The sequence below is a fragment of the Tachyglossus aculeatus genome, unplaced genomic scaffold (assembly GCF_015852505.1).
Source record: "Tachyglossus aculeatus isolate mTacAcu1 unplaced genomic scaffold, mTacAcu1.pri SUPER_32, whole genome shotgun sequence".
Classification (NCBI taxonomy): Eukaryota; Metazoa; Chordata; class Mammalia; order Monotremata; family Tachyglossidae; genus Tachyglossus; species Tachyglossus aculeatus.
In genome coordinates, this window is record NW_024044838.1 from 2,658,639 (window position 1) to 2,679,779 (window position 21,141).

The 21,141-nt window shown below is 45.0% G+C and overlaps 1 protein-coding gene across 1 annotated transcript; it reads left to right on the forward strand.

Annotated features, from left to right (window-relative positions):
- The first annotated feature begins 6,084 nt into the window (after positions 1–6,084).
- LOC119921897 (putative olfactory receptor 14L1) lies at positions 6,085–20,675 on the forward strand. The gene is made up of 6 exons (XM_038741877.1): positions 6,085–6,170; positions 17,695–17,785; positions 17,932–18,028; positions 19,653–19,931; positions 20,039–20,280; positions 20,655–20,675. Exons 1-6 carry the CDS (start codon positions 6,085–6,087, stop codon positions 20,673–20,675), a joined length of 816 nt encoding a protein of 271 aa, XP_038597805.1.
- The last annotated feature ends 466 nt before the right edge of the window (positions 20,676–21,141 follow it).

Genomic DNA, 21,141 nt, shown 5'->3' on the forward strand with positions numbered 1-21,141 from the left:
ATAGGCTTGTCTGCCATTTGGCATCGAATAACAATAATCAGTTTCCCTGTTGAAAGTGCACTAGAAGCTGATCTCTCTTTTTGCAGTGGGTCTAAGGGTCACAGCATTACAGGAGAAGCAGCATGGCTTAGAGGAAAGAGCACAGGCCTCTGAGTCAGTTCATTATGGTCAGGGGATATGTCTGCTAATTCTGTTGTTTTGTAATCTTCCAAGAGCTTGGAACAGTGCTCTGCACATAGTACATGCTTAGGAAACACAATTGACTTATAGTGCAGGCTCTGCCATTTGTCTGCTGTGTGACCTTCAACAAGTCCTTTAACTTCTCTGCCCTTCAGTTCCCTCATTTGTAAAATGGAGATTAAATCTTCCTCACTCCAATTTAGGCTGTGAGCCTCATGTGGGATAGGGATTGTGTTCAACCTGATGAGCTTGTACCTACCCCAGGACTTAGTAGACTGCCTAGCACTAAGAGCTTAACAAATATTATAGAAAAAATGATTGGTCACCCACAAAGACCTAGAACGGGCTATGTTCTCCTCCCAGGTGGATTTCTGGGATGAAAGCAATCTGAATTCTCAAAGAACTGCTCCTCTTTTCCTGCTCCCTACCAAATGGGCCTGGATCACCTCCCCAGACCATTTTAGTACCAAAGGCTTCCCAAGTTGTCAACGTTCACTGTAATTCTCTGCATTTTAGGATGAGTGAGAGACTATGCCCCATTTCAGGGTCACATCTGTAGAGTTTCTACTACTCTACCAGTCTTGGCTATGGGAGGGAGAGTCAAACAGAGGCCTACCCATTCCATTCCTAGTTTGGACAGTGGCTGGCGAGTCGATGGTAATATGCTACAAGCCAAAACTCACCAATGCTGGGCAGCAGCGGCATGGGAGAGAGTCGTAGGTGGAGACTCAAGTTTACTACGTGGAAGATGGTAATGGAAAACTACTTCTGCTGATACCCTACCAGAATGATTGCAGATGGAGAGAGACATTCTGGGAGAGATGTGTCCGTGGTGTCTCTATGGGTCGGAAATGACTCGGCAGCATAAGACAAGACAGACTATGGATTTAGAGGAATCAGAAGTTAGAATCTGTATTGTGAGAGAAGCAGCATGCCCTAGAAGAAGGTGTATGAGCCAAAAAGTCAGAAGACCTCGGTTCTAATCCTGCCTCCACCATTTAGCTTCTGCGTGACCTTGGACAAGTCATTTCACTTCTCAATGCCTCCGTTAACTCAATCTGTAATTTGGGGATTAACACTTTGAGTTTTCTGTCCAACCTGATTAGTTTATATCTACCACAGCCCTTAGAACAGTGCCTGGCGCATAATAAGTGCTTACCAAATGCCTTAAAAAAATTCCTGCTCTGCCACTTAGGTTCTGAATGACCTTAGGCAAGTTATTTAACTTCTCTGTGCCTCACGTACCTCCTCTAAGAAATGGAATACCTGTTGTTCCTTAGTCAATCTTATTAATTGAGAACTTACTATTCATTTATTCAATCATATTTATTGAGCACTTACTATGTGCAGAGTAAGTACAACTAAGAGCCTAGAAGAGTACAATATAACACTATAACAATATCCCTCCTACTTAGACTGCGAGCCCCATGTGGGACCTGATTATATTGTGTCTACCCCAGCACTTATACAGTGCTGGCACAGAGTGCTGGGTGTGCTTAACAAATACCACAATTATCATTTCTCTGCTCAGCACCCATCAAGTGCTCAACAAATCCCACTGATCGACTGTAAGAATGAAAAAGACCTGGAACAAGGTAGGATGGAAGTAGCGGTGTTTCTGATCTTGGTGATTTTCCAGGTCCTGGATTTGAGGGCTATATTTGACAGAGGGCTGCCCAGGTCACTTTTCTACAAAAATGTTTAGGCCATGTTTGGCCATGCCTCAAGAACTTCCAGTGATTGCCCATCCACCTCCGCATCTAACAGAATGTCTTTACCCTAGTCTTTAAAGCAATCAATCACCTTGCTCCTCCTGCCTCACCTCACTGCTCGCCTACTACACCCAGCCTGCACACTTCGTTCCTCTAATCCTAACCTTCTCACTACTTTGATCTCGTCTATTTCACTACCTACCTCTCTCCCACGTCTTGTCTCTGGCTTGGACACCCTCCCTCCTCATACCAGACATAAAGGACCTCCTCATGAAGGACAATTACTCTCCCCTCCTTTAAAGCCTTATTGAAGGCACATCTCCTCCAAAAGGACTTCCCTGACTTTTCTCTTCTAACACTTCCTTCAGGTTTCCCTGACTTGCTCCCTTTATTCAATCCCTCTCCCAGCCCCATAGCGCTTAAGTACATATATGTAATTAATTTATATTACCATCTGTCTTCCCCTCTAGACAGTAAGCTCATTCTGGACTGAGAATGTATCCATTTATTGTTGTATTGTACTCGTCCAAGCGCTTTGTGCAGTGTTCTGGTCCGCATATATGATTGAATCAATGCATTAACTGGATACTCTTTGTGACATACTTTCATTGTGGAAGGATGAAATGGCTTGGTGTGTATCTATTCCCACCTGTACTTTTGTTGTTGGCTTTAGGTTTCAAAGAGCCCATTCACACATGCAAATGTGACTGAAAAATCTAGTGAGAGATCAGCTGGTTATATTCAGTCAAAGATGGGCACAATACCGTCTACCTTTCTGCCTTTCTACCCTAATAGGCTGTGACAGTACTTGCCTTCTCTCCTTTCTCTCTTTTCAACCTTATCTCAGAGCCCTTCCATTAAGCTGTCCAGGTATCCTGTGATCATCCATTCTCCTGACAACCGTCTACCAGGCTCCAGCAGAATTGTCTGTGAAACTAAAGGAGAAATGTTCATGAAGGAGTCCTCTCCCTCTTTATTCAACCCTCAAAAACCCATTTCCCTGGATGATCCAGAGGAGAGAAGCAGCATGGCCTAGTGGATAGAGAAAGAGCCAGGGATTCAGAACGACCCTCGTTTTAATCTTGGCTCCACCAATTGTCTGCTGTGTGATCTTGGGCAAGTCATTTCACTTCTCTGGGCTTCGGTTGCCTCATCTGTAAAATGGGCAATAAGACTCGTTGTGGGCAGAGGATGTGTCTGTTTATTGTTATAGTATACTCTCCCTAGTGCTTAGTACAGTGCTCTGCACACAGTAAATGTTAAATAAATATGATTGACTGACTGTGCCCAGCCTGATGAGCTTGTATCTACCCCAGGGCTTAGAACAGTGCCTGGCACTTAGTAAGTGCTTAACAAATACCATTCATTCCCTCTAGCCACCCTCAAAACGAATACATCTTTCCCCTCACCTCAGGTCCCCAGTGCCTATGAGGATGGGTGAGGGTCTCTCTCACTCTCTCTCTCTTTCTCTCCCTCCATCCTTGACTCTGCCGAATATCCATCTGTCCTATTAAGCCCAGCAACAGGTGGGCACCCTGGATGGCTAGAAATGCGTTTATCTGCCAGTGGTGTTGCTGTGTTGAGATTGCCACCCCCTGGCAGTCTGGGTGGCAGGAGATTGGCTGAACCCTGTTCCCCTATGCCCAAGTGGGAGAATCAGTCCCCACATAAGGAAGATCCCTCAGCCTGGACGTTGCCTCTGTATCAAAGGACCAGCATGGACTCATAGGCTCCCAGCTGAATAACTGCCCTTCTTTTTCCTAGACAACCCCATTTCCCTGGCATAGATATCTATGAGGTGCTCAGAACAGTTATTTTGCAGAGGGGCTCTCCTTCCGCTGCTCTGGACACCGTGGACAGAAGAAGTCCCAGTTATCACTCATCCCAAATTCTCCCTTTATGCACCCAAGAAAAGCAGTGTGGCTTACTGGAAAGAGCCTGGGACTGGAAGTTGGAGGACCTGGCTTCCAATCCCAGCTTCAGTATTTTCACTGTGCATATGCTCAGTGGCCAGAGCAGAGCAGAAAACCTTGCAAGCTTGTCGTGAGCAGGGAATGTGTCTAACAATTCTTTTATATTGTACTCTTCCAAGTGCTCAGTACAGTGCTCTGCACACAACATATGCTCAATAATTATGATTGATTGATTGGAATCATTCAATTGCTTATTCATTTATATCTGTCTCCCCCTCTAGAACGTAAACTCGCTATGGGCAGGGAAACATGTCTACCAATTTTATTGAATAGCAGTCTCAAGCGTTTAGTATAGAACTCTGCTCACACTAATCTCTCAATAAATAACATTGATTGATTATGGGGGGCATTAAAGTTGGAGAGAGCTGTGGCCTGGCAATTAAGCCAGGGACTATTGGGTATGGTGATTTCAGGCTATTTCAGGCACCAGTGACCACACTAGAATCTCAGTCACCTTCTCTCTCCTGTCTTCAGCCTAGAGCACCTTTTACTGCTCAAAGCATCTTTCTAAAACTTTTACTGAGAAAGTATCATAATCCTTCTCAAAATAATAATAATATTAAGAATGGTACTTATTAAGTGCTATGTGCCAAACATTGTTCTAAACCTTGTGGGTGGATATATTCACAGCCACAGATCCATCTTACCACTGGCAGCCCTATCCTCAAACCAAAAGACACCTCTAATATTTTTTTATGGTATTTGGGGAGCACTTACCATGTGTTAGGCACTGACCAAAGCTTTGGGGTAGATACAAGCTACTCAGGTTGTACACAGTTCTTGTCCTGCATGGGACTTACAATCTTAATACCCATTTTACAGAAGAGGTAACTGAGGCCCAGAGAAGTGAAGTGACTTAGGGTCACACAGCATACATGTTACAGAGCAGGGATTTGAACCCAGGCCCTTCTGACTCTCAGGCCTGTGTTCTATCTACTACACCACACTGCTACTGTTCTGTAAAGCAACAAGTAGAGTAAGTAGGCATAAGTAGTAAGTACTAAAGAAGTAGCAACTCACTAGAAAATAAGCGAGAGGTAAATTATAGATCAAAGTTGCTCACTAAATAGGATTGATTGATTTTTTAAAATAGTATTTGTTAAGTGCTTACTAAGTATTAGGCACTGTTCTATGCACTGGGGTAGATCAATCAATCAATCAATTGCATTTTTGAGGACTTACTATGTGCAGAGCACTGTAATAAGTGCTCAGGAGAATACAATTCAACACAATTAGCAGACATGATCCCTGCCCACAATGAACTTACACTCTAGAGAGGGAAACTGACATTGATAGGAATAAATAATGTGTAATATATAGTTTAAAGATGTAAACATAAGTACTGGGGTTGGGGGTGGGGTGACTATCAAGTGTCCAAAAGTCACAAGCTGAAGTGCATAGATAACCCTGAAGGGAGTGTAAGCAAGGTAAAAGAGGGCTTAATCAGGGAATGTCTCTTCGAGGAGAAGATACAAGGCTAAATACAAGATAATCAGGCTGAAGAGACTCCCTGTCCCACATGGGGCTCACAGTCTAAGTAGAACGGAGAACAGGGATTGAATCCCCATATTACAGTTGAAACTGAGGCACAGAGAAGGGAAGTGACTTGTCCAAAGTCAGCGGGCAAGTGGTAGACTCTGGGATGAGCGCTAAGGCCATCTGGCTCCCAGGCCCCGGCTCTTTCCACTAGACTGTGCTGCTCCTTGTGCAGTAGCAGTAGAAGAAATAATAGCAGAAGTGGAAGCAGATTGAATTTTTTTGCCAGTAACCCCAATCTGGTGGTCATTCAGTCAGTCAGTCAATCTTGTTTATTGATACTGTGTGCGGAGCACTGAACTGAGCACTTAGGAGAGTACAGTGCAACAACATAACATAAACATTTCCTCCCCAAAACCAGCTTACAGTCCAGAGGGGGAGGCAGAAATTAACATAAAAATAAATAAATGAGAGTCTACTTGGTGACCCCTAGGCTCTGCTTCATCAGTAGTTCCAGAAACCTTATTCTAAGGCAAAGACCCTCATCCTAAGCAAATTCCTTCCCCCCTGAAGTCTTCCCCCAGGGCAGTCTTTATGTCCCTGTTCCTCGGGCTATAAATGACGTGGTTCAGAGTGGGGGTACTATGGCATAGAATATGGGGAGGAAAAGGTCCAGAAGAGAAGTGGAATCAGGAACTGGACTGAGGTATTCAAAGCCACCAGAGGAAAGGAACATGGTGACGATGACGAGGTGGGGCAGGCAGGTGGAGAAGGCTTTGGCTCGGCCCTTGGTGGATGGAAACTTCAGTGCCGCCCAGAAGATGTTGATGTAAGAGTAAACGATTAAAATAAAAGAGAAAAAATCCACAGTAGTGATGAGGCAGATAACACCCACTTCTCCCACTGTGTCTCCAGGGCAGACGAGCTTTAATACCTGGGGGACATCGCAAAAGAAATGGTGGATCTCTGCAGGGCCACAGAAGGGCAGGGAGAAAATATTAGAGACATAAAGGATCTCCATGAGTTCCCCACTGAGCCACGAGGCGAGGGCCATCTTCCCACAGGCCCCTGAAGCCATGATGGTGTCATAGCGTAGGGAGAGGCAGATGGACACATAGCAGTTGTAGGACATCGCTGTGAGGAGGCCCACCTCCAAACAGACACAGAAGGCAAAGAAGAAGACTTGAAGGCTGCATCCAGCCGAGGAAATAGATCAACTGTTTATCACGGCGTTACTAATGGATTTGGGGACGGTAACGGATATGAGGCAGAGGTCGAGGATGGACAGGTGCCTGAGGAAGAAGTACATGGGGTGTGGAGGCACCGGTCGAGGGCAGTGATGGCGACGATGAGGAGATTCCCCATCAGGGCCGCCAGGTAGACCAGCAGGAACAGCACGGCGTGGACCAGCTGCAGCTCCTGGACCTCAGAGTATCCCAGGAGGAGGAATTCGATCATGGTGGTGACATTGGCCATGGGTCGGGATATGCCTGTATTGAATAAGAGAGGGGAAAAGTAGACAATGTTGCCCAAATGATAGAGTACTGGGTTGGACACCAGGTTACCAGGTTCCAGCTCTGCCACCGGCTTGCTTTGTGACTTTAGGAAAGTTTAGTAATCTCTCTGTGCCTCGGTTTCCTCGTATGTAAAATGGGGATCATGCGGATTGCGAGCCCTAGGTCAGGACTGTGTCCCTGCTAACAATATTTATGATATTTACTGAGTGCCTATTGTGTGTAGAGCACTATACTAAGCACTTGTGAGAGCACAATGCAGCAGAGTTAGTAGACACATTTCCTGGCACCAATGAGTTTACGGTCTAGAGGAATATATCAATCAGTCGCATTTGCTGAGTGCTTACCGTGTGCAGACACTGTATTGTGTGCTTGGGAGAGTACAATATAGCAGAGTTGGTAGACACATTCCCTGCCCACAACGAGCTTGCAGTCTAGAGGATGACTAAAAAGTGAGAACTCCTCCGATGTCTTAACAGAGTCCTATTTGAAATCACGAGAGATCCTTTCATCCTATCCTCAAAACCACTGGGCTGTGGACCATGCCACCTGGAGTCCTGCCTTAGGCTAGTTTTCTGTGACTTCAACACCACGGCCTCTCAGAAATCAATGGTGTCCACCCAGATTGAGTCAGGATTGTCACTAAGGACAGAATATTTTATGGTATTTGTTAAGTGCTTAGTATGTGCCAGGCACCGTACTAGGCGCTGAGTTAGATAAGACCTATTCAGGTTGGACAAAGTTCCTGTCCCACACGGGGCTCACAGTCTTAATCTCCATGTTACAGATAAGGGAACTGAGGCCCAGAGACGTTAAGTGACTTGGCCAAGGTCACACAGTAGGCAGGTGGCAGAGCTGGTATTAGAACCTAGGTCCTTGTGACTCCCAGCGTCGGGATCTATCCACAAGGCCATGCTGCTTCTCACTGTTCATCAATGACGTTTATTGAGTTCCTATTAAACGTTAGGCATTCTGTTTAAGATTTAGGAAAAAAACAACAGTAACAAGGCACTTGTTCTCTGCACTCAAGGAGCTTATTATTAAAACTGATAATAACTAATAATGACAATAATAATTGTGATGCTTATTAAGAACTCACTGTGTGCCAATCATTGTACTAAGTGCTGGGGTAGATAAAAGATAAACAAGTCCCACATTGGGTTTTCGGGCTAACTAGGTGGGAGAACAGAGAAGCATCATGGCTTAGTGGAAAGATTATGGGCTTGGGACTCAGAGGTCGTGGGTTCTAATCCCGGGTCTTCCACTTATCTGCTGTGTGACTTTGGACAAGTCACTTAACTTCTCTGTGCTTCAGTTACCTCATGTGTAAAATGGGGATTAAGACTGTGAGCCCCACGTGGGACAACCTGATTACCTTGTAACTACTTAAGACAGTGCTTGGCATATAGTAAGCACTTAACAAATGCCATTATTATTATTATTACTAATAACAGGTGTTGAATCCCCAATTTGAAGATGAGGGAACTGAGGTATAGATAAATGAAGTAGCTTTCCCACATTTATACAACACACAAGGGGTGGAGCTGGAATTAGAATCCAGGCCTCTTTCCACTAGGCTTCTCAATTTTCTTAGTCTAGATTACAGTCTAGAGCACCGTGGCCTAGATATTCAGGCTGGACACATCCCCTGTTCCACATGGAACTCATAGTCTTAGTAGAGGGAGTAGACCTTATACCCATTTTACAGATGGGGAAACAGAGACAAAGAGGAAGAGCAAACTCACACAGCAAACAAGCGATGGAGCCTGAATTAGAACCCAGGTTGTATGACAGCCAGGTCCATGTTCATTCATTTATTCATTCATTCAATCGTATTTATTGAGTGCTTACTGTGTGCAAAGCACTGCACTGAGCGCTTGGGAAGTACAAGTTGGCAACATATAGAGACCGTCCCTACCCAACAACAGGCTCACAGTCTAGAACGGGGAGACAGACAACAAAACAAGACATATTAACAAAATAAAATAAATACAATAGTAAATATGTACAAGTAAAATAGAGTAATGAATCTGTACAAATATATATACAGGTGCTGTGGGGAGGGGAAGGAGGTAGGGCGGGGGAATGGGGAGGGGGAGAGGAAGGAGGGGGCTCACTCTGGGAAGGCCTCCTGGAGGAGTTGAGCTCTCAGTAGGGCTTTGAAGGGAGGAAGAGAGCTAGTTTGGCGGATGTGCGGAGGGAGTGCATTAGAGGCCAAGGGGGAGGACGTGGGCCAGGGGTCGACGGTGAAACAGGCGAGAACGGGGCACAGTGAGGAGGCTAGCGGCAGAGGAGCACTAGCTCACTCCCTTGGTGAACTCATTCGCACTCACGGCTTCAACTATCATCTCTACGCTGATGACACCCAAATCTACATCTCTGCCCCTACTCTCTCTCCCTCCCTTCAGGCTCGTGTCTCCTCCTGCCTTCAGGACATCTCCATTTGAGTGTCTGCCCGCCATCTAAAATTCAATATGTCCAAGACTGAACTCGTTATCTTCCCTCCCAAACCCTGCCCTCTCCCTGGCTTTCCCATCACTGTAGACAGCACTACCATCCTTCCCGTCTCACAAACCCGCAACCTTGGTTTCATTCTCGACTCTTCTCTCTCGTTCACCCTTCGCATTCAATCCGTCACCAAAAACTGCCGCTCTCACCTCCGCAACATCGCCAAGATCCGCCCTGTCCTCTCCATCCAAACCACTACCCTGCTGGTTCAATCTCTCATCCTATCCCGACTGGATTACTGCATCAGCCTCCACTCTGATTTCCCACCCTCATATCTCTCCCCACTTCAGTCTGTACCTCATGCTGCTGTACCTACACCCACTCCTTTGAGACCTAATTTGCTCCCATGGCTTCACCTTCCACCTCTAAGCAGATGACATCCAAATCTTCATCTCCAGTTCTGATGTCCCTCCCTCTCTGCAGGCTCACATTTCATCTTGCCTTCAAGACATCTCTACTTGGATGTCCTCCCATCACCTCAAATTTAGCATGTCCAAAACAGAACTCCTTTCCGTCCTTCCCAAAACCTGTTCTCTCCCTGACTTTCCCATCACCGTAGACGACAACACCATCCTTCTGGTCTCACAAGCCCATAACTTTGACGTTATCCTTGACCTCTCTCTCTCATTCAACCCACATATACAAATCCTAAATCCTGTTGGTCCCACCTTCATACCATCACTAAAATCAGTCCTTTCACCTCCATTCAAACTGCTACCATATTAATACAATCACTCATCCTATTCCTCCTGGATTACTGCATCAGCCTCCTTGTTGACCTCCCAGCCTCGTGGCCCACCCAACCAGAGTCCATAATTCACTCTGATTCCCAGATCATTTTTCTACAAAAACGTTCAAGACATGTTTCCCCACTCCTCAGGAAACCCCAGTAGCTGCCCATCCACCTCCAGATCAAACGAAAACTCCACACCATTGGCTTTAAAGCACTCAATCACCTTGCCCCCTCCTACCTGACCTTGCTACTCTCCTACTACAATCCAGCCTGCACACTTCACTCCTCTAATGCTAAACATTTCATTGTACCTCTTTCTCATCTATCGCATCGGCGAACCCCCACCCACGTCCTGCTTCTGGCCTGGAATGTCTTCCCTCTTTAAACCCGAAAATTACTCTCCCCACCTTCAATGCCTTCTTGAGAGCACATCTCCCTCAAGAGGCCTTCCCTGACGACTCCTCCCTTTCCTCTTCTCCCACTCCCTTCTGCATCGCCCTGAAGTTTTTCCTTTGTCCATCCCCCCTCCCAGCCTTACAGCACTTATGCCCATATCTGTAATTAATTTATTTATATTAATGTCTCTCTCATACCTCTAGATTGTAAGCTCATTGTGGACAGCAAAATCTTCTCACTATTGGCTTCAAAGTTCTCCATCACCTTGCCCCCTCTTACCTCACCTCCCTTCACTCCTTCTTCAGCCCAGCCCTCACACTCTGCTTCTCTGCCACTAACCTCCTCACTGTGCCTCATTCTTGCCTGTCCCGCTGTCGACCCCTGGCCCACATTCTACCTCTGACCTGAAATGCCCTCCCACCTCACATGCACCAAACTAGCACATTTCCCCCCTTCAAAGCCCTACTGAAAGCTCACCTTCTCCAGGAGACTTTCCCAGACTGAGCCCTGCTTTTCCTCTGGTCCTCCTCCCCTCCCCACTGCCCTGACTCCCTCGCTCTGCTCAACCCCCCTCCCTATCCCACAACACTTGTTTATATATGTTCATATTCATTATTCTATTTATTTTATTAAACATATGTAAATATCTATAATTCTATTTATTTATACTGATGCTATTGATGCCTGTCTACTTGCTTTGTTTTGTTGTCTGTCTCCCCGCTTCTAGATTGTGAGCCATTGTTGGGTAGGGATTGTCTCTATTTGTTGTCAAATTGTACTTTCCAAGCACTTAGTATAGTGCTCTGCACACAGGAAGTGTTCAATAAATACAACTGAATGAATAAATGACAGGGAAACAATTAAGCAATTGGTACAGTGCTCTGCATCAGAGTAAGTGCTCAATAAGTATGATTGAATGAATGAAAAAGATGCGATTGAATTAATCTGTTTCTTTATTCTTGTATTGTACTTTCCCAAGTGCTTAGTACATTGCTTTGTACACAGAGCTCAATAAATTCGATTGAATAAATATATATATATATGCCTTAATGGTAAGAGCAGAGGCTTGGGAGTCAGAGGACATGGGTTCTAATCCTGGCTCTGCCACCTGTCAGCTGTGTGACTTTAGGCAAGTCACTTAACTTCTCTGGGCCTCAATTACCTCATCTGCAAAATGGGGATTAAGACTGGAAGCTCCACGTGGGTCAACCTGATTACCTTGTTTCTACCCCAGCACTTAGAACAGTGCTTGACACGTAGTAAGCACTTACCAAATACCATCATTATATATATATATATATATATATATATATATATATAATATTATATATAATATACTTGTGTTGTATTCCCCCAAGCACTTTGTACAGTGTCCTGCACAGAGTAAATACTCATTAAATACTATTGATTGATTGATTGATTATGGGCAGGAAGCATATCTACCAACTCTGTTGTGTTGTACTCTTCCTAGCTCTTAGTATAGTGGTCTGTACAAAGTAAGCACTCCATAAATACCGTTACTAGATTGATTCACTGTGGCAAAGGAGCACGTCAACAACTATGTTGCATTTTACTCTCCCAAGTACATAGTTCAGTGTCCTGCACACAGAAGGGTATTGGTCTCCTCAGGAGCACATTTCCCTCACTGGCCTTGAGCCTGATCCACTCCCAGGGGAGTTCTGAAGGTCAGCTAGGGCTGTGGCCTTCATGTTTGAGGGTCCAGACATTTCAGATCAACCCAGTGCTGAGGATGATAGACTTCGAGAGATTTAGAGTCACCTTCATGGACCATAAGACCAAAGATTCTATTGTCCCTGCTCTGAAAGATGTGAATTGATTATGATAACAACAATGATAATAATAATAATAATATTTGTTAAGCACTTGTCACTTATCAAGCACTGTTGTAAGTCCTGAGTTAGACACAAAAGTTAATCAAGTTGGCACTGTTCCCTTTTTTGTGGTATTGATAGTTGGTATTCACCTAATCTTCAGCCCCACAGCAAATATGTGCATGTCTTTAGAGTCAACATTATGAATCATTTATTTATGATAATAATAATAATAATGGTATTTGTTAAGTGCTTACTATGTGCAAAGCACTGTTCTAAGCACTGGGGGGATACAAGGTGATCAGGTTGTCTCACGTGGGGTTCACATTCTTGATCCCCATTTTCCAGATGAGGTAACTGAGGCAGAGAAGTTAATTGGCTTGTCCAAGATCACACAGCTGACAAGTGGCAGAGCTGGGATTCGAACCCCTGACCTCTGACTCCCAAGCTCGTGCTCGTTCCACTGAGCCATGCTGCTTCTCCCCCGAAGCAGCAATTACATCAAATGTCTCTCTCCCTCTCTAGGCTGTAAGCAGGTTGTGGGCAGGGAACATGTCTACCACGTATGTTGCATTGAACTACTCTAACTACTTAGTACAGTGCTCTGCATATGCTAAGTGCTTAATAAATACCATTGATGATGATGATGGTAAGCATTTACATGTGCTTGACATTGTACTAAGAGCTGGAGTAAATACAAGATCATCAGGTTGGATCTAGTCCATGTCGCACATGGGGCTTACAGTCTTAATTCCCATTTTACAAATGAGGGAACTAAGGCACAGAGAAAAATTGATTTGCTGAAGATCACTCCACAGGCAAATGGTGGAGCCGGGATTAAAATCCAGGTCCTCTGACTCATTCATTCATTCATTCATTCATTCATTCATTCATTCATATTTATTAAGCACTTACTGTGTGCAGAGCACTGTACTAAGCACTTGGGAAAGTACAATACAACAATTAAGAGTGGCCATCCCTGCCGACAATGAGTTTACGGTCTAGAAGGGGGGAGACAGACATCAGTAAAAATAAGCAGACATCAATACCAATAAACAAAATTACAGATATATATATATAAGTGCTATGGGGCTGGGAGAGGGGGGAAGAGCAAAGGGAGAAAGTTAGGGCAACACAGAAGGAAATGGGAGATGAGAAAAAGTAGGACTAAGTCTGGGAAGGCATTTTGAAGGATATATGCTTTCAGTAAGGCTTTGAAGTGGTGAGAGAGAATTGTCTGGCACATTTAAGGAGGGAGGGCATTCGTAGCCAGAGCTAGGACGTAGTTCAGGTGTCGATGGTGGGACAGGTGAGATCGAAGCACACTGAGAAGGTTAGCACCAGTGGAGCCAAGTATGTGGGCTGGGTTGTAGAATGAGAGAAGCCAGGTGAAGTAGGAGGAGGCTAGGTGATGGAGTGTTTTAAAGCCAATGGTGAGGAGTTTTTGTTTGATAAGGAGATGGATTGGCAGCCACTGGAGATTTTTGAGGAGTGGGGGTGACATGCCTTGAACGTTTCTGTAGAAAGATGATCCAGGCAGCCAAGTGAAATCTGGACTGGAGTGGAGAGAGGCAGGAGATTGGAAGGACGGCAAGGAGGCTGATGCAGTAATCTAGGCGGTATAGACTAAGTGATTGTATTAACGTGGTAGCAGTTTGCATGGAGAGGAAAGGGCAGATATGAGCGATGTTGTGAAGGTGTGACAGACAGGACTCGGGCTTGTGAGATGGGAAGGATGGTGGTGTCATCTGCAGTGACAGGAAAGTCTGGGAGTGGACAGAGTTTGGGTGAGAAGATAAGAAGCTCAGATTTGGACATGGCCTCTGAGTCCTATGACTCCCAGTCCCATGTGCTCCCCACTGGGCCACGCTGCTCCTCACAAGTAGCCCCACATGGAATTCACGGTCTAAGTAGGAGGGAGAACAGGTATTGAATCCCCATTTTACAGTCGAGAAAACTGAGGCACAGAGAAGTTTAGTGACTTGCCCGTGCTCACTCACACAACAGGCAAGTGGCAGTGCTAGGTTTACAATCCAGGACCTCTTGCACCCAAACCAATGCTCTTTCCACTAGACAAATATTGTGCCTCTGCAAATATTCATTCAGTCATTCATTCAATCGTATTTATTGAGCACTTACTGTGTGCAGAGTACTGTACTAAGTGCTTGGTAAGCACAGTTCAGAAGCAAATAGAGACAGTCCCTACCCAGCAACTGGCTCACAGTCTGGAAATATGAACTTCTAACAGCACTAAAATTCTGTTTTGCCTTCCCCTTTCTCCTCTCCCTCTCCCAGCAGACCACATCTCCACAATAGTGTCCACTGGGGCTAATTGCCTTCATCTCCCGCCACGGGACTTTCCCTATGACTCTTGTCTCCAAAAACCACATCAGGTCATTAAATATCACCAGTTTCCCTGCGATGCACTGAGACCTGATGAAATGGATTTGTACTTCAGAGCATTTCAGACACACATTTGAGTGTCTTTGTGGGTCTCAGCGTTTTCAATGACAGTAGAAGAACTGAAACACTGACCACCTCTGTACGGATGGAGCTTATCCCTCACACTGGGTGATCTGACCCTGTAAACAAGTTCCTTCCACTCTCCATCCTCTTCGTTCCCATGATGATCCGGAAACACAAAGAGAGGCTGATATTTGCCCAGAGTCTCCTAGCGAGTCAGCAAGAGACCTGGGATCGGATCTCAGATTAATCTGTTCCATCTGTCTGTCAGTCAGCCTTCCAGACTGCCCTTGTCTCAGAAAAAAAAACAGTATTTCCATATGGTAAGCATCAAGGGGCTGTGATGAGTTTGTGAACGCAAACAGATTCAGTAGCCTTTGGTATAATTATCTTGTTGGGGTACAGCAGGATAGAATCTAAAATATGTATTTGGGACCAAAATTTTTGTTTGTCTCCCCTGTTAGATTGAAAGATCCTTGAGGGCAGGGAACATGTGCCTTGATTTGTTAGATGATATTTGTATTGTCTAATTATTGTCTCTCTTGTAACATATTTAGAAACCTAGGAAACAGGTGAGGTCAGTCAAATATTTCTTGAGCCTGAATTAAGCATTTGATTATTACGATGAAAAGGTCACTTGTTTCAATTTTGTTGATGCAGACTGTTGGGGATTTTTTTCTGCATGTTCTCACAATGTACATTTTATATTTGAGGAATAATTTAAACTCTAAGGGAGCTTGTAGATGAGATGTTGTGTGGCCTAGGGGATGAAGCATGGGCTTGGGAGTAATAAGAACCTGGGTTCTAATTCCAGCCCTCTCACTTGTCTGCTGTGTGAACTTGGGCAAGTCACTTAATTTCTCTGTGCCTCATTTATCTCATTTGTAAAATGGGAACTAATACTGTGAGCCTCAGATGGATCATGGAATGAGTCCAATTTGACACATCTCCCCCTTCTAGACTGTAAGCCCACTGTTGGGTAGGGACCGTTTCTATACGTTGCCAACTTGTACTTCCCAAGCGCTTAGTACAGTGCTGTGCACACAGTAAGTGCTCAATAAATTCGATTGATTGATTGATTAGCTTGTTTCGAGCCCAGTGCTTAGTACAGTGCCTGACATATAGTAAGCATTTAACAAATTCAATTAAAAAAATTGAAACTTTCAGGACTTTTCTCCCTGAGATGGTTAAATCATTAAAATGTCTGTCTGTCTCCCTCTAAACTGCAAGCCCGTTGTGGGCTGGGATTGTCTCTGTTGCTGAATTGTACTTTCCTAGCGCTTAGTACAGTGCTCTGCACACAGTAAGCGTTCAAAAAATGCAATTGAATGAATGAATGAATGAATTTGTTAAGCACTTACTTGTGCCAGGCCCTGTACTAAACTCTGGGGTAAGGTCCCTGAGGTCAGGAAAATGTGCCTTGCTTCTGTTTAACTCTTCTAAGCTAGTTGTAGGCAGGGAATGTGTCTACCAATCCTATTATATTGTACTCTCCCAAGCGTTTAGTACAGGTGCGCTGCACACAGTAAACATGATCGATTGATTGAGTGAGTGACATTGAAGGGCAGTGATTCACTAACTGATTAATATAATTTCAAAGTTTTTGTTCCAATCTAATCCAAAATGGGCCGCTGCTATAAGTAGGAACAGAATGGAGGAAAGTAAAGATAGAAAACTGATAAGGTTAACTATTTGTCATCCAACAACATATGGACAGAATGGTGGCAGTCTTGTAATGATAATCGCATTTGTTATAATATAAAAATGGTATTTGGTAAACATGAACTATGTGTCAAGCCCTGGACTAAGCGCTAGGGTAGATTCAAAATGATCAAAACCATGGAAAGAATGGAGACTTTTTGTAATGATAAAAATAATCATATTTGGTATTATAGAATAATGGTATTTGTTAAGCAATTACTATGTGTTAAGCACTGTACTAAATGATGGGATAGATATAGTAGGTAGCTGGGGAAGACAGTGCTGTAGAAGCAGCATGGCTTAGTGGAAAGAGCCCGGACTTGGGAGTCAGAGGTCGTGGGTTCCAATCCCGCTTCTGCCACTAGTCAGCTGTGTGACTTTGGGCAAGTCACTTAACTTCTCTGGGCCTCTGTTCCCTCACCTGTAAAATGGGGGGTGAAGCCTGTGAGCCATACGGGGACACCCTGATTACCTTGTATCTACTCCAGCGCTTAGAACAGTGCATTGCACATAGTAAGTGCCTAAGAAATGTTATCATTACTGCTAGACTGTGAGCCTGTTGTTGGATAGGGACCGTCTCTACGTCTTGCTGATTTGTACTTCTCAAGCGCTCAGTACAGTGTTCTGCACGCAGTAAGCGCTCAATAAATACGATTGATTGAATTAATGAATGGAGAAACACCATGGTTTTGTAAATAGAGCACGGGCCTGGGAGGCAGAAGGACCTTGGTTCTAATCCCAGCCCTGCCACCTGTCTGCTGTGTGATCTTGGGCAAGTGTCATCCTTTGCCTGTGAACGGGTCCGTTCTGGAATCGGTTTGGTGAGGGATACCAGGGACCTAAAGGCTGAGTTTTATACAAACTCTATGCTGCGAGATGAACTTAATTATTTGACTATCTTGTATGTGGCGAAATGAACCTCTCTTTTGGGAGGAATATGATTATTAAGTGATATTATAGCTTCCCTACTGGGAGGAATATAATTATATGTTACTGGCACGTGGTAAAACACCCAGGTCCCACCCAGGAGGAATTAACTTATCGTTTGTTTGCACGTGGTGAGCCGGCTAGCTCCCACCCACGTGCACTTCCCATTTAGGATGAATACATATAGGCGTGACCCACCCATGGCAAAGCGCCTGGCTTCTAGCCCCACAAGCGTTCAACAGGACACTCAGCCATCCCACAGCTCCTTATTTGGTGCAGGCAGAGTGGACATTCCAAGCTCTGGGCAGAGGTGACCCACAGCCGGTTGTTACAGGTCTTGATCCGCTGCACAAAAGGTCAGAGGCTGCAGGTATTCATCATGTGTGCTCCTAGGCTACTCCAGCTTCCAGTCTCAGTTTATCCAATGTCTGCCCTCCCCCCTTCCTCCATATATAATTTGATTGGCACTGGGGCAAGGGACACTTTCTGAATTCCTGGCTTGGGCTGTCAATCTAGCTGTTTTGGTTGTGGGGCCAGTATCCCACCTGCACTTCTGAGTTCTTCCTTAATGGCTTGGGCAGTCACAAGATAGCGTTTGATTTTGAGATGACGGGTAACCCGGGTTCACCTTCGCACAGAAAGTCACTTCACTCCTCTGTGCCTCAGGTACCTCATCTGTAAAATGGGGATAACGAATTTGAACCCCATGGGAGACATGGATTGTGACCAATTTTGCAGCTACCCCAGTACAGTTCCTGGCACATAGTAAGCACTAACCAAATAAAAAAAAAATCAGGTCGTACTGTGTTAGAATCTGATTTTTTTGCATCTACTCCAGCACTCAGTGCAGTGCCTGGAATATTGTAAACACTTTACAAATTCCCCAGTTATTGGCGTTACTCCCTCAAGTGCTTAGTACCACACTCTTCGCACAGTAAGCAATCAATAAATACCTCTGATTGCTTGATTCAGGGAGGGGTGAGGAGGAATGTTTGCCTTCTTTTAGCAACTTCCACAGTTCCTCCTTCCCACTTCCTCTACAAGTGGGGCTAGGTGCATGACTCTTACAACCCGTTATAGGTATATCGAGGTAGACGAAACCAGGGTTCACCAGACCCAAAAGAAGGTAATGCCTAATGGATAATAATGGCATCTGTTAAGCACTTACTTTGTTCCAGGCACTGTACTAACCGCTGAGGCACTGTACTAGATATCTTAGGCATCAACTAGTAGTATCAGGAGACATTTTGTTATTACTTTAAAACTATTACTAAACTATACCGGAAGTAAGTAGGTTTTCTAGGCCAACAGCAAGGAAAAAAAAGTTCTTAGAGCTAAATGGAGGAAGTTCCATTTCGTGAATGTTTAGCTGGAATAGTGGTATCTTTCAATGCTCGTTTTCGTTCGTAGTAATGCCTAGACCAAGCAACACGGCCTACTGGAAAAAAAGCATGATTGTTGATTGATTGGTTGATAACATGAGCCTGGGAAGTCAGAGGATCTGGGTTCTAATCCTACTACGCCAATTACATGTTGTGTGACCTCGGACAAGTCACTCAAGTTCCCTATGCCTCAATTCCCTCAATCCCAAAATGGGGATTCAATAACTGTTCTCCCTCCTACTTAGACATTGAGCCCCAGGTGGTACCTGATTATCTTGAATCTACACCAGCGCTAAGATTGTGCTTGGCACATACTAAGCACTTCACAAATACCACAATTATTGCTATTATTATTATCATTAGTGCTAGGAATCTGAGGCCAGAGGTAATACACTCTAGGAGACCAAGAAAAATAACTTGTTAATCAGGAGAGTTATGGGAAGGGGGAACTGAGGGGCAAACTTAGTCAAAAACTCCTGTGCTGTCTTGCAATTTTTGTCCCCATGGGGACCTTTGTCACAACTGTTTTCAGACATTCAATAAATATGTGTTCTTGTTATGTCACTAAGCGGAAGTTTCCTCCAAACTTTCCTTTCACTCAGATGGCTAATGGCACGGTGGTGATGGAATTCCTGCTCCTGGGTCTCTCAGAGGTCCGGGAGCTGCAGCTGGTCCACGCCATCGCTGTTTCTCCTGGTCTACCTGGCGGCCCTGACAGGGAATCTCCTCATCGTCGCCGTCACCACCCTCGACCAGCGGCCTCCACACCCCCATGTACTTCTTCCTCAGGAACCTGTCCTGTCCTCGACCTCTGCCTCATCTCTGTCACCGTCCCCAAATCTTTCTTCAATTCAGTGACCAACAACAACTCTATTTCTTTCAAGGGCTGCGTACTGCAAGTGTTTTTCTTTGTTTCGGCTGTTGTCTCTGAGGTGGCCCTGATCACAGTGATGTCCTATGATCGCTACGCTGCCATCTGCCACCCCTTGCGTTATGAGGCCGTCATGAACAGAGGGGTTTGTGGGAAGATGGCAGCCGCCTCCTGGCTTAGCGGGGGGCTCTCCGGCCTCATGCACACGGCTGCCACCTTCTCTGAACCTTTCTCTGGGCCCAACATAATCCACCAGTTTTTCTGTGACGTCCCCCAGCTTCTGAAGCTCTCTGGTCCCCAAGGAAACATACATGAATATTCACTCATGTCCTTTCTGCCAGTTCCTTCGCCATCTGTTTTGCATACATAGCTACCTCGTATGTCCGCATCTTCTCAGCCGAGCTGAGGATGCCGCCAGCAGAGGGCCGGTCCAAAGCTTTCTCCACCTGTCTGCCCCATCTCATCGTCGTGACTTTCTTCGTTTCCACGGGTGTTTCTGAATATCTGATTCCATCCTCCAATTGTCCATCATGTCGAGACTTGCTTCTGTCCGTTTTCTATTCCATGGTGCCCCCGGATCTGAACCCTGTCATCTACAGCTTGAGGAATCAGGCAATGAAAGCTGCTCTAGGGAGGATGTTATGCCTGGAATAATAATAATAATTATGGTACTTGTTAAGGGCTTACTGTGTGCCAGGTACTGTACTATATGCCGGGGTGGATACAAGCAGATCGGTTTGGACATAATCCCTGTCCCACGTGGGGCTCGCAGTCTCAATCCCCATTTTACAGATGAGGTAACTGAGGCACAGCGAAGAGAAGGGACTTGCCCAAGGTTCCACAGTAAACAAGTGGCAGAGTTAGGATTAGAACCCATGACGTTCTGACTCCTCATCCCGTGTTCTATCCACTACATCATGCTGCTTCTCATAATGGGTCTCTAACAGAAAGTGGGCTCTAACAGAAAATGACCATTTCTTCTGAAGGAGGTCAATCACCTGTCCTGAGAGCTGAAAATTCTCTTGCCCCACGGTGAGACGAATTGGCATATCTCCCCTACTACTTTGTTGGCAAAAGAGTCTATCTCCCTCTGCTCATACACTATCCTGTCCCCATTCCCTTTTCTCTTCCTGCCCAACTGTCCTCCAGATTGTTAACTCTTTGTTAGCAGGGATCATGTCTATCAACGCTGTTGTACTACTTTTTCCAACACTTGGTACAGTGTTTGGAACACAGTGAGTGCTCAGTAAATACCGTTGACTGATTATTTTTGTTGGGGATTTTTAGACAGTTGATTGAGGAATTACTTAATTAATGATTGACTAACTATTTCCCCTATTAGGAATTTATTTCAATGCCCATCTCCCCCTCTAGATTATAAGCTCTTTGTCGGTGGTGATTGCATCTACTCTACTCTTGTACTCCCCCAAGTGCTTGGTACAGTGTTATGCACATAGTAAGCACTCAATAAAT

What these genes read in the sequence shown, in the direction of transcription:
- LOC119921897 (XM_038741877.1), top strand. Translation starts at nt 6,085, where the DNA reads ATGACGAGGTGGGGCAGGCAGGTGGAGAAGGCTTTGGCTCGGCCCTTG. An exon ending in GCCGCCCAGAAGATGTTGAT is followed by an intron (nt 6,171 to 17,694) that starts GTAAGAGTAAAC and finishes TATTTGGTGCAG; the next exon opens with GCAGAGTGGACATTCCAAGC. An exon ending in CATAATCCACCAGTTTTTCT is followed by an intron (nt 19,932 to 20,038) that starts GTGACGTCCCCC and finishes TTGCATACATAG; the next exon opens with CTACCTCGTATGTCCGCATC.